This window comes from Telmatherina bonti (genome assembly GCF_933228915.1).
Source record: "Telmatherina bonti genome assembly, chromosome: 18".
In the NCBI taxonomy this organism is placed as follows: domain Eukaryota; kingdom Metazoa; phylum Chordata; class Actinopteri; order Atheriniformes; family Telmatherinidae; genus Telmatherina; species Telmatherina bonti.
In genome coordinates this window covers 17,264,346-17,280,467 of record NC_136616.1, presented here as the reverse complement: position 1 = coordinate 17,280,467, position 16,122 = coordinate 17,264,346, and the positions used below count along the sequence as shown (strand labels likewise).

Genomic DNA, 16,122 nt, shown 5'->3' with positions numbered 1-16,122 from the left:
AAAACCAAAAGTTTATTCCCTGACTTTTGGTTATACTTAAAACCAAAAGCCAGAAACTGATGTGACCACTGATAGGCTGCTGTTTGTAACTAAACAGTGCCAGATAACTTGTGTGTATTGCAGCCAACAACTGGATTTTCTGTTGCCTGGCTTCAGCTTTAGCATGATGAGGCTAATTACTAGCATGCTAAGGCAATCAATCTTCACTATTAGCAATTCTAGGCTAGCGACTAGCACACTGGGTCTAATAATACACTAATACACTAAATGGTAAATTTAATAAATTGACAGCTTAGCCAATTAGTCCCATTGATAGGAGGAAGCTAACTGAATTACTTAACACAAACTGAATTTATAATTTATTACTTTGTCAGATAATCCAGTTATCTTCCTCTTAGCTAGAGGAAGCTAACTGGATTATCTGTTGCCTGGCTTCAGCTTTAGCATGGTGAGGCTAATTACTAGCACGGCGAGGCAGTCAATCTTCACTATTAGCAATTCTAGAGTAGCAGCTAGCACACTGGGTCTAATAATACACTAAATGGCAAATTTAGTAAATTGACATCTTAGCCAGTTAGAGTCCCATCGCTAGGAGGAAGCTAACTGGATTACTTTACACAAAGTGAATAATTTATTAGGTTGTTGGCTTATCCAGTTAGCTTCCTCCTAGCAAGAGGAAGCTAACTGGATTAGCTGCTAATTTGTGTTTTGATTTTCTGTTTTAATTCATGAGGAAATTTATTAAAGGCAATTGCACATCAAAGTGTTTGAAATCAACAGGCCAGATTATAGTTGTAAAAATCAGATTTTTTTTTATTTCAAGTGTGTTTCAATCTTATCATTCAGCCGGTGACTTGTCTAATTTCTGTTCAATTCTATGTTTGTTTTCTGTTATGTTCTGCTGGATCCATGGCTTTGTACCTTGGCAGACCATATTCAAGCAATTCGACTTGGACAAATCAGGCACCATGAGCTCTTACGAGATGAGGATGGCTCTTGAATCTGCAGGTACTTCACTTCTGCGTTTTAGTATGAGAGAAAAAAAAAATATAAGGCTCATTCAGTTCCGCACAGGCAGAAAATGATTCTTCTGAGTTTTGGATTGACCAGCTTTTTCTTAGCTTAATCACTCCGTTTCCCCTCCATAGGTTTCAAGCTGACCAACCACCTTTTCCAGCTGATCATCCTTCGCTACACAGAGGAAGACATGGCTGTTGACTTTGACAACTTTGTCACTTGTCTGGTCAGACTGGAGACCATGTTCAGTGAGTCGCATTAGTTTAGTTCCGAAATTGCCACACAAAAAAAATCCCTAAATTAGAAACTGGTTACGAAGTCATTTTGCCACCGATGAGAGGGCAGAACTAGACTTGTCTTTACCATTTGTAACACAAATAACATGCAATTCAGTCCAGTTTATTTGGCTCAACAGAAATTCAAAAACTCTGATAAAAGCAGTTCTTCTCATTTTGCTTCTACAGAAACCTTTACGACCATGGACACAGATGCAGATGGTCAAATATCCCTTAATTTCTTTCAGGTATGACTCAAGACACACAGACTCCTCTGTACTAAAGCACATTCAGGCTACATAGCTGTTTTTGTGCTGTGTACCTTTTTTAATCATTTTCCTGTATTTGTTCAACAGTGGATCACTCTGACCATGTTTGCCTAGAGATGTATGGACGCCTCTGCATCACGCTGCAGTTTCAAGTCCACTCTGCTGTTTCAGAAGTGCCTTTTCTCCACCAGTTTCTCCATGCCGCTTGCTGCTGAGGCTGTAAAAGTAATGAAAATGGAAAAAAAAAAAAAACCAACCAGTACAACCATCATTCCAGTGCCTGCATTGGAAACATGTGCCAATCGATATTTTATTCGCCACCTGTTTTGCCAAGCAAAAAAAAAAAACACTCACGGCAGTTTGGGCTCTGCTTAACGTAGCAGCTGTCTTCGTACTACCAGCCAATTTTTACCCAGACAAATATTACTTAGACTCAGTGCAAGACAGCAGAAATGCGCTAAGTCGTTAGGATTTAGTAAGTGGAGACACATGCTTGATTTTTATGACGATGCAAATGTTACAAAATGTAGCAACAAGTTACCCTGTTGCCTGAAAATTAGCGAGTAAGCCTCCATTTTATAAAAAGGTTTTTATAAGTAGCTACATTCTTACTTTAATAAAAGACAAGCTTGTTGCCATCAGACCAGAAAGGTCGAACCTGATGTCAAACAGACTAATTAAATGTCAAAATAAACTAGAGAAAATGTGTTAAATGCGTTAAATGCACAAAGATGGTGGGGAAATTTTTTTTAGCACGATTTACAAGTCCAGTAATAAGAGAGGTGAAATAGTTTGTCGGTTGTTCGGGCTTACACACTAAATTTTTTGTAAAGAATGTATCACTTTGTCGACTGTTCAAGTCTGACCCTAACATGTTGACAGTTTCGGATAACACTTGGTGTAAAGGGTAAAAAAAAAAAAAAAAAAGCTAAGCAAACTCACTCCTTTGTTTTTTTTTTTAATAAACTTTTTTCCTCAATCTTTATGAGAACACGTTGTAGTAGAAAAAAAAAACTTGTGCTGTGTGACTTAACATCCTGCTGTAATGTGGGTCTTCTGTGCTAAAGCATTTTCCCAAAGATTTGCAAAAGAAAAACAAAAGAGATTTTATGGTTTCATTTCCTTTAAAACATAGATTAAAAATGAAGTTTCCACTTCATCACATTGGAATTTTTTCATGTAACAGAGGCAAAAACTTGCTTTACTGCCTAAATATTCCAGAACCTGTGTTGCTTCCCCGTCTCTCCTTTTAATACCACCTAAATGAAAATCTAAGCATGTTAAACTTTGATGATAATGATGTGTACCAGGGCTCAGCGATCAGCGATGGGACAGTAATAACTTGTTCTGGATGTCAGCATCTACACACCAGAAGCTGCTGGATGGTAACTGGGTCCAATCTGAGCTACTCACTCCTTTGTATTTGAGAACAATCAGATGTTTTTCTGCCTCTGAATGACATTTCAGTCCATGTTTTGATCATTATACTATAAAGATCTGCTTGAATCTTTAATGAATACATATTTCCATGCTAGCTCCTGCCTCTTTCTGCCTGTTCATGTGTCTTTAAGGTCCCCCCCCCCTTCTTTAAGGGTACTTGCGTCAGGTGGGCACAATGTAAACATATCACATGGTGACTTAGATAAGAACAGCTTCCTGTGCCAACTAGAAGTTTGAGGCAGTGCAGGAGCAGCGCTGCCTTTGGGAGTGATTGGTTTTGGACTTTGGAGTGCGCTCAAAATGTCATTTAACACAAAAAGGGAGATGGGGGGGGGGGGGGGTTTGGAGGGGCTAAAAATCTATCATCAGTCTTCCTTAGCACCTGACATTCAGCGTACAGTATATGAATGTGCATTGAGATATCTTACAAGTGTTTGTAGCAACAATTTTTTTTTTATTGTGCCAAAAAGTTTGCATCAGCATTACGCAGGGACCCACTTGTAAAACTTTACTGGGGGGGCCTGCAGTTTTATGCAGAAACAGTGGTGTTGCACTGTATCGTAGTGAATGTTCTAGACATTATATATTCAGTCCTGTTCAGTTTTAATATGTACCCGCTTGTTCATATGCATGGCATGTTTAGGTTGTCCTGCAACGTATTGGAAAATGATACCTTTTGCCGTCTGTGCAATGGGACGAGCTGTTTTTTTTTTGTTTTTTTTTCTGGAAAGGGGATGGGTCAACTTTGTTTAATCTTCTAAAGGGAACAAGTGTTTCACGGTGAAGGAGAAGCTACGCGAGATGGACGGATGTGCTGTTCTGTCTAGCCAATTTGTCTTTTTTAAAACTGGAGATTTGCAACACTTTGAGACAGCAACTCAAACTTACGTCATCTGACTTTCTATAGTGTTTGCAGTGCAATGCTTATGTAACATTGTTTAATGGTTACAGAAGTTCCAGTGTATTCTGGGAGTCTTTGAACCTACTCATGCAACACACTCGTTTACAAAGGAGCTTCCCCTGTAAATCATCCATACACACTTGTGAAATAAACATGGGAGAGATTTCAGAGTGTCCTGTATCTTTTTATATCTAAATAAAGGCTGTGAATAGTATTTTCTTAAATAAATGATTGAAAGTGAGTCAAACTGCGACTATGGTAGCCATAAATAACCACAAACAGACATAAATAGTAATAAATAGCACTTTAGTAACAAGTCATTAAAAAAAAAAGAAAAAAAAAAGCAGTCAATGCCTACTAATGTACACATCTTTCAACACAGTAATAAGATCTTTACAGCAGATTTATGATAATTTTTAAGTTAAATTGCAGACATTTTTACAAGTTGTGCAAGTTTGGAAAAATGTCAAACTGATACAAAAAAAAAAAAAAAAAGCTGAGAAGTGCCTTTTTTCTGTTTTTTTCCTGGAGCCATCTATTAGAGGAATGTACATCTTATAAGGCTCAGAAATGCACATAAGGGGGGACTATTTACAGCATGCCAAAGTCAGGGATTTTTCTTCTGCATGACGGCAGTAAGAGTGAGCCAGCGTTAAGTCTTTCAGTCAAACTGTAGGATCGCTTCTGGAGCAGGCGTCTTAGGCGTAGTTGTTGTGCTCTAGCTTGGTCACCATGGTGAAAACCAGCCGCTCCAGTTGCTCGGCTCGCTGCTTGCCCGTCTGGAGGACCTCCTCGTGATTGGCCTTCTCTTCGCTTTCATAGTCCATTACCGCCTGGTTGGTGATCAACGACAGGGCGAAGACGCGCATGCCGCAGTGACGGGCGACAATCACCTCGTGGGCCGTGCTCATGCCTGGACAGAAAATGAAGGCACACAAATGAAACTCAGGAACGTGACCACATACTGTATATTAATCTGTTATGATCTACTTGGTCTCAAGCTGCTTCTAAAGTTTCTGTTCAGTATATTTTTAATGTATGACGGCGACGCATTCTGCACATCGTTATATGCAAACATTTATGCTATGATGATGTTTTTTTCTCTTTTTCTTTTCATTGAGTATCGTTAAGAAAAACAAATAACCATTTATTGGTGCGTTATTTTTTATTTATTTTTTTAATAAAAAGGGGGAAGATATTACTGGAAATTTTCCTGTATTGTTTTGTTTTGTACTGTAAAGTCTTGTTTTTATGACCATGTGAAAAATAAACAGAAACAATTTAGAAAAGGCCACATTTTTCAGATTTTTTTTTTTTTTTTTTTTTAAATAGAAGTGAATCCATCCTCTGTGCCAAACAGAATGCCACAGCTCTCATGTGCCATTCCTTAATGACATTTCAGAGAGTGAAATCACATTCTGCGAGGCATTTTGATACAGTATCTTTTTATAGCTGCCCCATCCTTCCTCTGCTTTGTAGGCATCCGTTCTTTGATTGGCTTCATTGCAGATAATCAGAAGCCCGTGATAGCTGAGCGTTACCACAAGGCTGGACGATATAGAAATAATCTAGCGCTGGAATTATTGTCACCTGATAACTCCTAATGAGCATTCAATGTGTGTGAAAAGTCTTAGGCTCAGACTCCTCAGTTTTGCAGGAATGAGCTGCTTCTTTTTGGGGATTAAGAATTAGCCGACATCTAGGAATCCAAATCCCTCCTAAAGCCCAATATGAAAGGTTACTCCTTGATCTCCTTATCCCTGCAAAATTCTGGGGTGGGATTTTTCCTGAATGTGCCAGGTCAGTCACACTTAGTCTCTTACAAGAGAAAGCTACACCCACTGTTTGCATATTCCACGTTCCCATCTACTGTCAAGTCTGTAAAAATGACTCACCAACGGCATCGGCGCCCAGTTTGTGCAACATACGGCACTCTGCGATGGTCTCAAACGATGGCCCACCTAGCACACAGTAGACACCCTCCTTTAAGAAGTCTCCGTAGCCAAGCTCCTGTCCCACGTCCATGGCCAGCTGCTGCAGCTCTCTGTCATATGCGTCGGACATGCAGGGGAATCGCACGCCGAACCTGTGAGGAGGACAGGTGGAAAGCTTGAGTCACGTTAAAGGGCAGAGGAGGTCCGAAGCTTGGACTCTTCAGTGCCAGTAAATTAAGTTCAGCAATGGAAGAAAGGCAACAATTTTTCTTTTAAAAGAATTTATTTTGAACTAAAAAAAAATAAAAAAAACTTTAAAACAGAACAAATAGTCATTAAAACAAACAAAACAAGCTTCTTAGGTTCGAAAAGGGTCTTGGAAGAAGTTAGACACTTATCTGGTCCAAAACCCACTTATAAATAATACTCTAATATCATATAGGATCTCTGAAAAGTAATTATTACAATAAAACCTTAATAAATAGTGGTAATACACAATAAATCCTAATATACAATATACATAACTTTCAATCCATATTTGTCTCATAACTTTTATTTATCTCATCTTTTATCATTTGTTTAAATGACTAAAAAATGATGAAATAAGACCTACCGCTCATCGTTGGGTCCAGCCAGAGGGTTGTTGCCAGCGAAGCCGGGCATGTTGAGGTGGTCTTTGATAATCATGATGTCTCCTACTTTAAAATCTTGGTTCAGGCCTCCGGCTGCATTGGTCAGAATCACCGTCTCTACGCCGAGCAGCTTAAAGATGCGCATTGGGAGTGTGATCTGCAAAACGTACACACACTTTGGTTTAAAAGTTGTTTAAACAGCATAAAAGGATATGCAGGATCAGAAAACTCCCACATGTTCAGGCATGAAATCACACACAGACAAATTAAACACGGGACACACTCACCTTCTGGACTGGATAGCCCTCGTAGAGGTGGAAGCGCCCCTGCATGCAAACACATGGCCTTCCCTTCAAGATACCGAACACCAGCCGTCCCGCGTGTCCGTGCACTGAGGGAAACCAGAACCAGTCAGTAAATATCAACCATGCATGGTGGGTTGGCATCGCATTGGATGTCTGTCATATTACTCACCAGTGCTCTGTGGAAAGTTGGGGATGTCCTTGTAGTTGAAGGCCACCTGGTCCTTTAACATGTCAGCCAGCCCTCCGAGCCCTGAGCCGCACACAATGCCCACAATGGGTCGAACGTCCGTCTGGGCCAGCAGCCAATCAGCAGTGGCCTTGCAATCCTCATAGCTGTACCTGATGGCATTAAAAAAAAAAAAAAAAAGGATCAGAGCTTAGAGTAGAATGTGAACATACTATTAACCTATTATCAAATTACAGATATGTGTTTCTTCTGGGAAGCAGACCTCATGTGAGGAAAAACTGCTTTTTATAATACAGAAAGTAACTTTTGAAGACACACTTCTGCACTGATACACGTCATACTATTGTAATTTATTCCTGTCATTTGAAAGATTATCTGCTGTTTAATTTAGACCTTTTAAAAACTAATTTATTCCCCACTAATCAGGTTTAGAAACACAGTAAAGATGAAAATGCTTTTATATATATATATATATATATATATATATATATGAATAAATAAATAAAAAGCCATATTGTCTGAAACTTCTTTATAAACAGCTGGAAATGACACTTCAGGCTCTGTTAAGAAGTGAATGAGTAGCCTTTCATTCACTGTTTTTAAGACTGCCGCACACAGCGCATGCGCGGTTTTTTTTTTTTTGTTTTTTTTTTTTTTTTCTTTGCCCCCTCCGACCTCCACATTCCGGTATATTTTTTGCCCACCGTCTCATACTGAAGGGGCCATGTGTTCAGCATTACGAGGACAGAAAATAAGAGTAGAAGCCTTTATCAGAAAGTGCACTCACCCCTTGTTTGCCTCTGGAAACATGGCGAAAGATGAGGTTTCTATTTGCGGTAAATGTGCGCACAAAAAACTCCAAACAGGAAAAATTAGATGAATTTAAAGCCCAGCTGGTTCAAACACGCACGACGTGACTGGAAAATGGAAACAAGACGGGTTTTCTTCTTCCTCTGGGATTTCTCTTCTGTCCGTGGTCCTTCCTTGTGTCCCGCGGACTTCTTCGTGGAGAAGTCTGATCCACCTGGTTTATTATAGGGCTGAAACCCCCCGCTCCTCCCCCCGCAGCACATGACGTCAGAGGAACAGACACGTCATTGGCTCAGCAGACACACCTTCAGAACAGCATGCGGGGTTCAAGAGAGGAAAAAGCAGAAAAAGAGAAGGAACATCCCTCCTCTTCCCAGCAGCAGTGTCTAATAACTGTAAATCCTAAAAAGCCCACCTCATCCTCAGACACTTCCAGATCGCGCATCCTCCCTTCCTTTCTGCTTCCTATATTGTTTTGTCAATAATCAGTCTTATCAGATTTACTAGTTTTCTCTGGGATGTAAAGTTTCATCATGACTTGAAATGTTTTGGTTTTGAACGTCACGTGTGTTTGGTTCGCACGTGACAGTTTCTCTCCTCATCAGGCAATGAAACGGTTGACATGGCATTTAAAAATATTTACATGTGCAGTTTTTTCTTTGTGCTGCTCAGTGTATCCCAAATTTAGAGGAAAATTCTAACTTTCCACACATTTACCAGTAAATATGTGTGTGTGTGTGTGTGTGTGTGTGTGTGTGTGTGTGTGTGTATATATATATATATATATATATATATATATATATATATATGTATAAATAACAGTCAAATAATTGTTAATCGCTTCCACAATTCTAAAAAAGAGACATTAAAAACAATGAAAGCAAAATAAATGATAAATAAAACCAACATATAAAACCAAACTATAGCACACTATGCGCTATCTATTTCTTCAGAGATTAATCAACAACTTGCCACTGTAATAATTAGGCTAACATACCTCAGATTTCCCAGAAAGTTGACCATAAATCAGCTAGTTTACAGTAATTTATATTTATATTCATATGATTTGTGGTAATGTATAGCCTACTGATCTCTATACAGTATCAAAACTATAAATCAAATGAATCTGTGGGATAGTACTACTACAATACCGTTTTGAAACACAGTAGAAGTATATGTGACATGCTGGCAGTGTGTAGATGTAGGCCTACTGGAAAACATTACAGTAGGTCTACCTGGGCTCTGAGCTGCTATGAGAAATGAACACACATACTGTTTATATAAAGAAAGGGAAAATGAAACACATGGTAAAAACATTTACGAGTCTGAAAGTAAACGATCAGCTTTGTTCTTTTCAGTCCGAACCCTCTCAGGCAAACTTTTCTGTAAATTTGTGTCTTCAGGAAAAGTTCTGCAGATGTCTTGAAAGACGTTTCCTCTTCTTGCTCTGTTCCCTGTCTGCTTCAGTAAGGCTGAGTTCTGGGTTTAGAGGAGGATTCATCGCTCCATGAGACCTGCTACCTGTGATTATAAATCCAGTTCTTGTTACATTTGGCACATTTCAGCCTATTTCTCTCTTTCTAATAGCTTCTTCCAGTGGAGACCGTTTCTGCTGAGACTTTAGTGGCTGAATCAACTGTATACATCTCTCATTTTTTCATCCATAGTTGATTTGAGATTTTTTTTCCTTTATTTTTCTCCTGAAAGATTCACACAGGTTAATTTCATCTGTTTCCATTTGACGAATAAAACCATCTTCTACATGTACAACCAGTTGCGTAATGAGGCTATTTTCATCTAATAAAATTAGTCACATGTCGCACGTCACTGATGCAATATTTTATAAAGTTAACAACATGTTCCAGTGTTGTTGAGAGATGTGGTGAAACAGGAAACTGCCCCCCCCAATTCAAGCTCAGATTTCTCAAAACAACAGGATGTGTTAAACACACAGAGTACAGTCCAATAAATCCAATCTGATCCACTTCTGAAGCAGATAAACTTTTTTTTTTTAATAGTGTGTGTTTGTTACATTTAACTCTGAACAACCCTTCAAAACAGTAATTGCATCATTGTGTGTTTTTGCATCTATTGCCGGTAAGATTTTATTGATGCATGTGCATGGCACTCCCAGTTTGGAGTGTGTGTGCATGTTGTAAATTAGAAAGATTAAAATGCACGGCATCATAAAAACACCTTGAATTATGCTATTGTGTCCTTCAGAAATGTGCTTAGCTGTACTGCGACACACTGCCGTAACATATAAACATGAATAATAGAACACACACAGCCGTGAGAAACGTCATATGGACTGACTGTCCTGTAATCGATTTGGATTAAAGATATGAAATGCGACTGTAGCACACAGAGTGATGAACACACAGGGCAAGGGAGCAGAAAACACAGATTATTAAAGCAGACGGATGACCTCTCAGGGGTGGAGGACCCATTCAGATCTTAAGTTCAAGTTAGTGTACCACAATGTCCCATCACATGCTGCATTAGCATGAAGTTATAGAGGGTCATAAGATGAAGAATGAATGAAACAGTGCAAACATGGGATGTGTAAATATAAATACAAAAGCTAAAACAAAGCAGCAATAATCTTCCTTTAACTCGTTATCTCTAATAGAAAAAAGACCTGCAAGGATGAAAAGTAAATGAACAGGGACAAGGAGGGACACGGGTTTAGTTCCAAGTTTGTTGGGAGATTAGAGTCTCTCAGAAAGAGCTCTTAGAAAAATGAGAAGCTTCTCTTCTCTGTTTGCATTTGGTAGATGGATCCATCACATTAGAAGCATAAATCAAAACAGTCTGGAGCAAGACTACGTTGAGTCTGTGAGGCAGAGCCAGATAATTCTTCTGGAAGGAGCATCAACTGGTTCAGCTGGGTACAGATGTCCCACATCCACGATGATCATCTGTAGGAGTTTCACTGAGAATATGGGTTTGTTTTTTTTTTGTAATGTGATCAAAAGACAAGCAGAACATGGCCAAGAAGAACAGCTGGTCATCAGGCTACAGGTTTCTCCCACATTTGGTTGGAGATATACAAGTAGAAAAAGAAGAAGTAGGCAAAATCTAATCCAATATTGTTGATTTCTTTTAGTGTAAATGCTTCTTCTTCTTCTTAATATGATTATTTAAAAAAGCCGATTAAAGGCAGTTCTTGAATTCTGAATAATTATCTAGTTTAGTTACATTGTTTTAACATCTTTACTCTCAAAGTGAACCAAAACAACACTAAACAAAGCATTGACAGGCTAGTTTTTAGGTTTTATTCATCATATAATAAAGGGCCCATTAAAACTGAAGTGTTTCATTATTTGACTGAAAATGTTTCACATGTCTAAAAGCTAGACATGTCTGCAAATCTATACCATGTGCAATTATTTGCATATGTACATACTGCATGCACTGGATTGCAATCTGAGTCTTCTCAAGTTAGAGGTAAAGTTTTTTCCCCTTGTATTAATGTTATTATAGTGTAGAAGTTGGAGCAGATAAAGTAGTCGTAGTAGAGGAAGAATATATGACTGGCCATGTGGTCTTATTGTCATACAAGGTGTTATCAGGTGTTATCACGCTGTTATCTGCACTGTCGACCTGCAGGTTGTTTTCACCTCCTCATATCAACGAAGGAAACATTGCTATCAACCTTATAGTTAAATGAACAACTTCAGTTCCCATTAAGAGGAAGCAAGCAAGAGGTGGATGGCCTTAAAGGGCTGTTATGTCAGTGGCAACAGGCAGGGTGAGTGATGAATCACAAATCAATCACGGCTTGATGGGGTGTTTTTTTAGTGCTCACATACTGTGATATTACAAGAAAAATAGTCAGAAAGTATAAAAAATAGTGACAAAAAAGAATCTATATGTTTTTTTTTAATAAAAAGAACAAAAACAACAATGTGGCCTGACTATTTGATTTGCATTTGAATTTGTATTAAAAGCCCTTTAGCTAATATATTATTTATATCAGCTTAATGCAATTCAAGAGAAACTTATTAGTCACAGAAGTTCTTTGCAATATTAATATATTAAAGGCCCATTTAATCTAGCATTTAATCTGACCATTGTGAGGTTAACTAAATATTTCTGTAAGAAAATGCCAAGAACTTATTAGAAATGAGTGTGAGGGTCATTAAAGAAATGATTCAGTTCTTCTGGGGTGCTGTGTAAAAGAGGGAACCAGATTGGTTTGTAAAAGTGTTGACGTGCAACAGTTTAATGACCATCCCAGATCAAATGTGTTGCATCCTTCAGATGTTGCTTTAATGCTTTTGATAAAGAAGGGAACACATGCAGGAATGATGTGCGGTACTCCTGCACCATGATTAATATTCTTGGACTCTACAAGAAGCCCTGTAACATAAAAAAAATATCATATGGTGAGTTCATGATCACCAGTTGACACACAAGTAATTTCTTCAGTACAAGGAATGTGTTGCTAATGGAGCGATTTAGCAACACACGGAAGTCAATTTTCTCTTTAACTGGGAAAGGCTTGAAGAGTCAGGACAGAGTAAGAGGACAAAAAGAGACTGAGTTTAGAGGTCACCTGAAGATGCAATTAATCACTGCAGTCCTTGACGAATTAGAAAATAAAATATATAGATATTTTTATGTTTGTGAACTGTACGCCACTCTGGACAAGGACACCGGAGGGTAGAAACTAGTGCAAAAGTAGAAAACTTGACACAGTGTAAGATTACATAACAATCCCTCCCACTTTACTGTCCTTCACTACTATAAAAAATAAAAGATGTCAAGATTTTTCTTTTTTTTTTTTCTAAGGAAAAATGTATGTTCTTGCTTGTAGAAAACATAAGAAAAAAGTCTTTAATGGAAACAAAGCTGTGAAAATTACACAAGTTTCCATAAATCTGTATTTACTTTGCTGTAAATAACTGATGTAAGAGGACACAAGAAGTGTACACCTGCCAAAAAAGCAGCATCCGCCATGACGCACAACCCGATGTTACAGAGGGTCGAATTGTTGTTTGGGTTTGTCATATGAGAGACAGCGGACATCTTCTCTTCGAAGGTTTCGCCTCTTTGTTTGGGTTCTGTCTTCTACATATCTCCTGTTCTTGCTAAGAACAGTTGTTAACTTTGTCTGATAAGGCACGAAGGTCTTTGACCTGTTAACCCCTTTGCTCTTTCCCTCCCTTAGAGTTAACACGCCTTTGGCTTAGCCAATGAGTTGGGGCCAACTGACTTCCACACAAGGGCCCACAGTCATCTGTTTACCTGTTCGTCTGTTTCAACAAACTGATAGAAATATCAATAAAGTGGTAACTTAAAAGATAATTCAGATAATGGTGGTAGCAGGAAAGAAGCTATCACATGGCTGCAGGTGTGCTAAAAGTAGCTTTATCTGTTTAATAAAAAATCTAAAATAGTTTACTTTGAGATCAAATTTAGGTAAAAATGTATGTTTCCTGACAAAAGAACTGAAGCAACAGGGAATTTTTCACATCAGAAAATCACCTCTTTAAGTCACAAAGAACAAAGCTAACACATGACTGAGTGTTATTAGTCGGAGTGGTGATGAACAAGATTAGCAATTAACATCATTTTATAATTTTTACCAACACCAAATGGTGAAACATGGGGGACTGTCTTACTTTAAACTGATGTATGAGAGCCTGATAACAACCAAAGTTAATGCAAAGTCTAAGATAACATCCATATTTTGGTCTTTTCATGCTAAAATTTCTTATTTTCTAATTTGTCAGCAATGCACATGTGCATTTTTTCTTATGTTTTCTACAAGCAAGAAGATAAATTTTTCCTTAGAAAAAGAAAGAAAAATCTTGATATCTTTTATTTTTTATAGTAGTAAAGGACTGTAAAGTGGGAGGGATTGTTATGTAATCTTACACTGTGTCAAGATTTCTACTTTTGCACTAGTTTTTATCCTCCAGTGTCCTTGTACAGAGTGGCGTACAGTTCACAAACATAAAAATATATAAATTTTAAATTATTTTCTAATTCGTCAGCAATGCACGAATTTTCTAATTCGTCAGCAATGCACATGTGCTTCATGTGCATTGGTGAGACATGGGATGTGATCTGCAGATACTGCAGAAACATACTATCATACAGCAATTGTGTGACAGCAATGAGTTACACATAAAAATATAGTAAATGATATGCATTCTGCACTCAAGTGTTAGCTGCAATGTCATGCGCAAACTCACTGGTGCTAATGCTAGCACCATTACAATCTCAATGCTAGCATTACAATCTCTAATGTGAGTAGAGTGACTTTTATCACTCTGAAAGCTAATGTAATGTCACAAGTCAGTTTTTAAGATGACTTACATGTCTTTAAACTGTTCAGGATTTTTAACAACCTGAGTTGAGTTGTTTAGTATTTCCTTTTGGCTACCTAATTTACAGAAGTTAAACTGCTATCGCTGCATGACCTTACATAGCCTAGCCTTACACAGCCCTGATCACGCCATGCTTAACTGAAAGATTTAAAGCGAATAGCATCTCAAACGGATTCATTTCACTTGATTATCCTATCAGCAACCAACATTTTCTCACTCCCAGTTCATCATCCAGTAGTCTTTGGCATCACATTTTAACACACTAGGAGCCCTTCTGAGTGATTTATGTCCAGAGCTTGCTGGGTAAGCACCATAAATCCAAGTCCTAATGGGACTGATAGATTAGGCTTTCGCTAACGCATGGATAATTTAAAACAAATTCAGTCTGGTTTGTTTATTTAGCACCAATTTGAGATAAAAGTAATCCAGTTCAAGCCCAGTATAGTATAAGTGATACTGACACTTCTGTCTTATCTTCTGAGTTAAGGAGTTTCTATTGAGGTTTCTTTGAAAACCTGTTAGAAAAATGACTCACAATGGACATAATGAAGCTACAGGGAGTTGGTTGAGTGTTTGTGGATGAGCTGATACAACAGGATTCACACTATTCCAGTGTATTGTCTTGGATTACAAGGGTTTGTTATGTAAGTAGAAGTTAAAAGCTGGACTAGCTTGGATAAAACCAACTGGGCTCAATGCCACATATTAGGTCAGCTGTGCTGAACCTTCTTATTAATGGACATGTAATCACTCAGAGTCCTTATGCTCATTCAGTCAAGCATTGTGAAGTTGTGAATGAAATGACTTTTTCTGCAAAAGTCTCATCAATAAGGAAGAGTGTTCAGGCCACTGAAGAAAGAAATTCTCAGAAAAATGTGGACTTTTTCTTTTTTAAAAACTCTGACTATAATATCAGAATTTTAATGTTTTTTCTTCAGTGGCCCTCATACTCTTTCGTACATCAAAACGAGTACTCATGTTGTTTTTTGTAGGTCGAGATGGTATATTTTGTATAGAGTGTGTGTATTTTTTCAGACCCATTAGGTCATCTAAGAATGGTGCAGATGATGAAGCTGAAGTCACTGGTCTTGCACAGAAGAGAAAAAACACTTTTTGGCTTTGATTTGGTCTTGGCAGTTTAAACATCTCCACAGAGGCCTGATAATTTCACTTCCTTCAACTCCTTTTGCAAAATACATTTTATTTTACAACTTATTTTCCATGTGTGGAGCAACACTCCATCTTAAACTTCTTTAAAATAGAAAAGCGGATATCACACTCATGTGATAATTGAATACCTGTATAAAAGATCTTTTCATTCATCTGTTACTGTCATTCTTAAACATTTCAGGATTGCGAGAACTGACTGCAGAGATGTGACCAGAATTTGCTGGAGGATTCCTGTTCAGGGTTGAGGCTAGTTGGTTGTAGTTCGATCAGAGCTTTTCATACCTGACTGAAACAACCAGTTCATTGGTGTAGACAGTAAGTCAGATTGATTTTATGTTTCAATGCATATTTATGTTCTTTCTTTAGCAGAAAAGTGGAGTTAAATATAAGATAACCATTGTACAGTATGTTTTGGCTGTCTCAGAGGAACAGGGTCATATTAGCACACTTTGACATGAAAAGCAGTTTACACATTTCTGCCCTTTCCTAAAACTGTTTGCATGTTTTTGCACATTCTTCTACAGGTCCATGTTTTGCCTGTTTAAGGTCATACAAACATCCATGTAATGTACATATTTTTCAGCCTCTTCATGCCACGGAACAATCCAGCACCATACTTTGTGGCCTTGACTGTCTTCTCGAACCGTACAGAATTGGTTTCTCTGCTCTTATGTCCTGTTAGCAAACATGCATAGTTGCCTTAAACAAACCAGCTTATCTCATATGAAATATTGATTTCTTGTTCCAAATTGCGTGTATAAGGCTGACCCAATGAGGCTTGAGACCTTTTTTTCAATGTCATGGGGCAAATTGTGTTTTTCTGGGTCAAGATAATTCTTGT

General features: G+C 38.0%; 2 protein-coding genes across 2 annotated transcripts in view; one reads left to right on the top strand and one right to left on the bottom strand.

Annotated features, from left to right (window-relative positions):
• The window catches only part of capn1 (calpain 1), a 42,475-nt gene extending 39,184 nt beyond the window's left edge, over positions 1-3,291 (top strand). The window contains exons 19-22 of the mRNA XM_079257952.1: positions 930-1,008; positions 1,149-1,265; positions 1,482-1,540; positions 1,649-3,291. Coding sequence (XP_079114078.1) covers positions 930-1,008; positions 1,149-1,265; positions 1,482-1,540; positions 1,649-1,675 — 282 coding nt within the window. The 3' untranslated portion in view covers positions 1,676-3,291. The remainder of the gene's footprint in view (positions 1-929; positions 1,009-1,148; positions 1,266-1,481; positions 1,541-1,648) is intronic.
• A 950-nt stretch (positions 3,292-4,241) lies between these two features.
• Positions 4,242-7,946, bottom strand: pnp5a (purine nucleoside phosphorylase 5a). The gene is made up of 6 exons (XM_079257341.1): positions 7,748-7,946; positions 6,943-7,112; positions 6,756-6,859; positions 6,450-6,625; positions 5,798-5,988; positions 4,242-4,815 (listed from the first exon to the last, which is right to left on the bottom strand). Exons 1-6 carry the CDS (start codon positions 7,768-7,770, stop codon positions 4,601-4,603), a joined length of 879 nt encoding a protein of 292 aa, XP_079113467.1. The 5' UTR covers positions 7,771-7,946; the 3' UTR covers positions 4,242-4,600.
• Between the last annotated feature and the right edge of the window lie 8,176 nt (positions 7,947-16,122).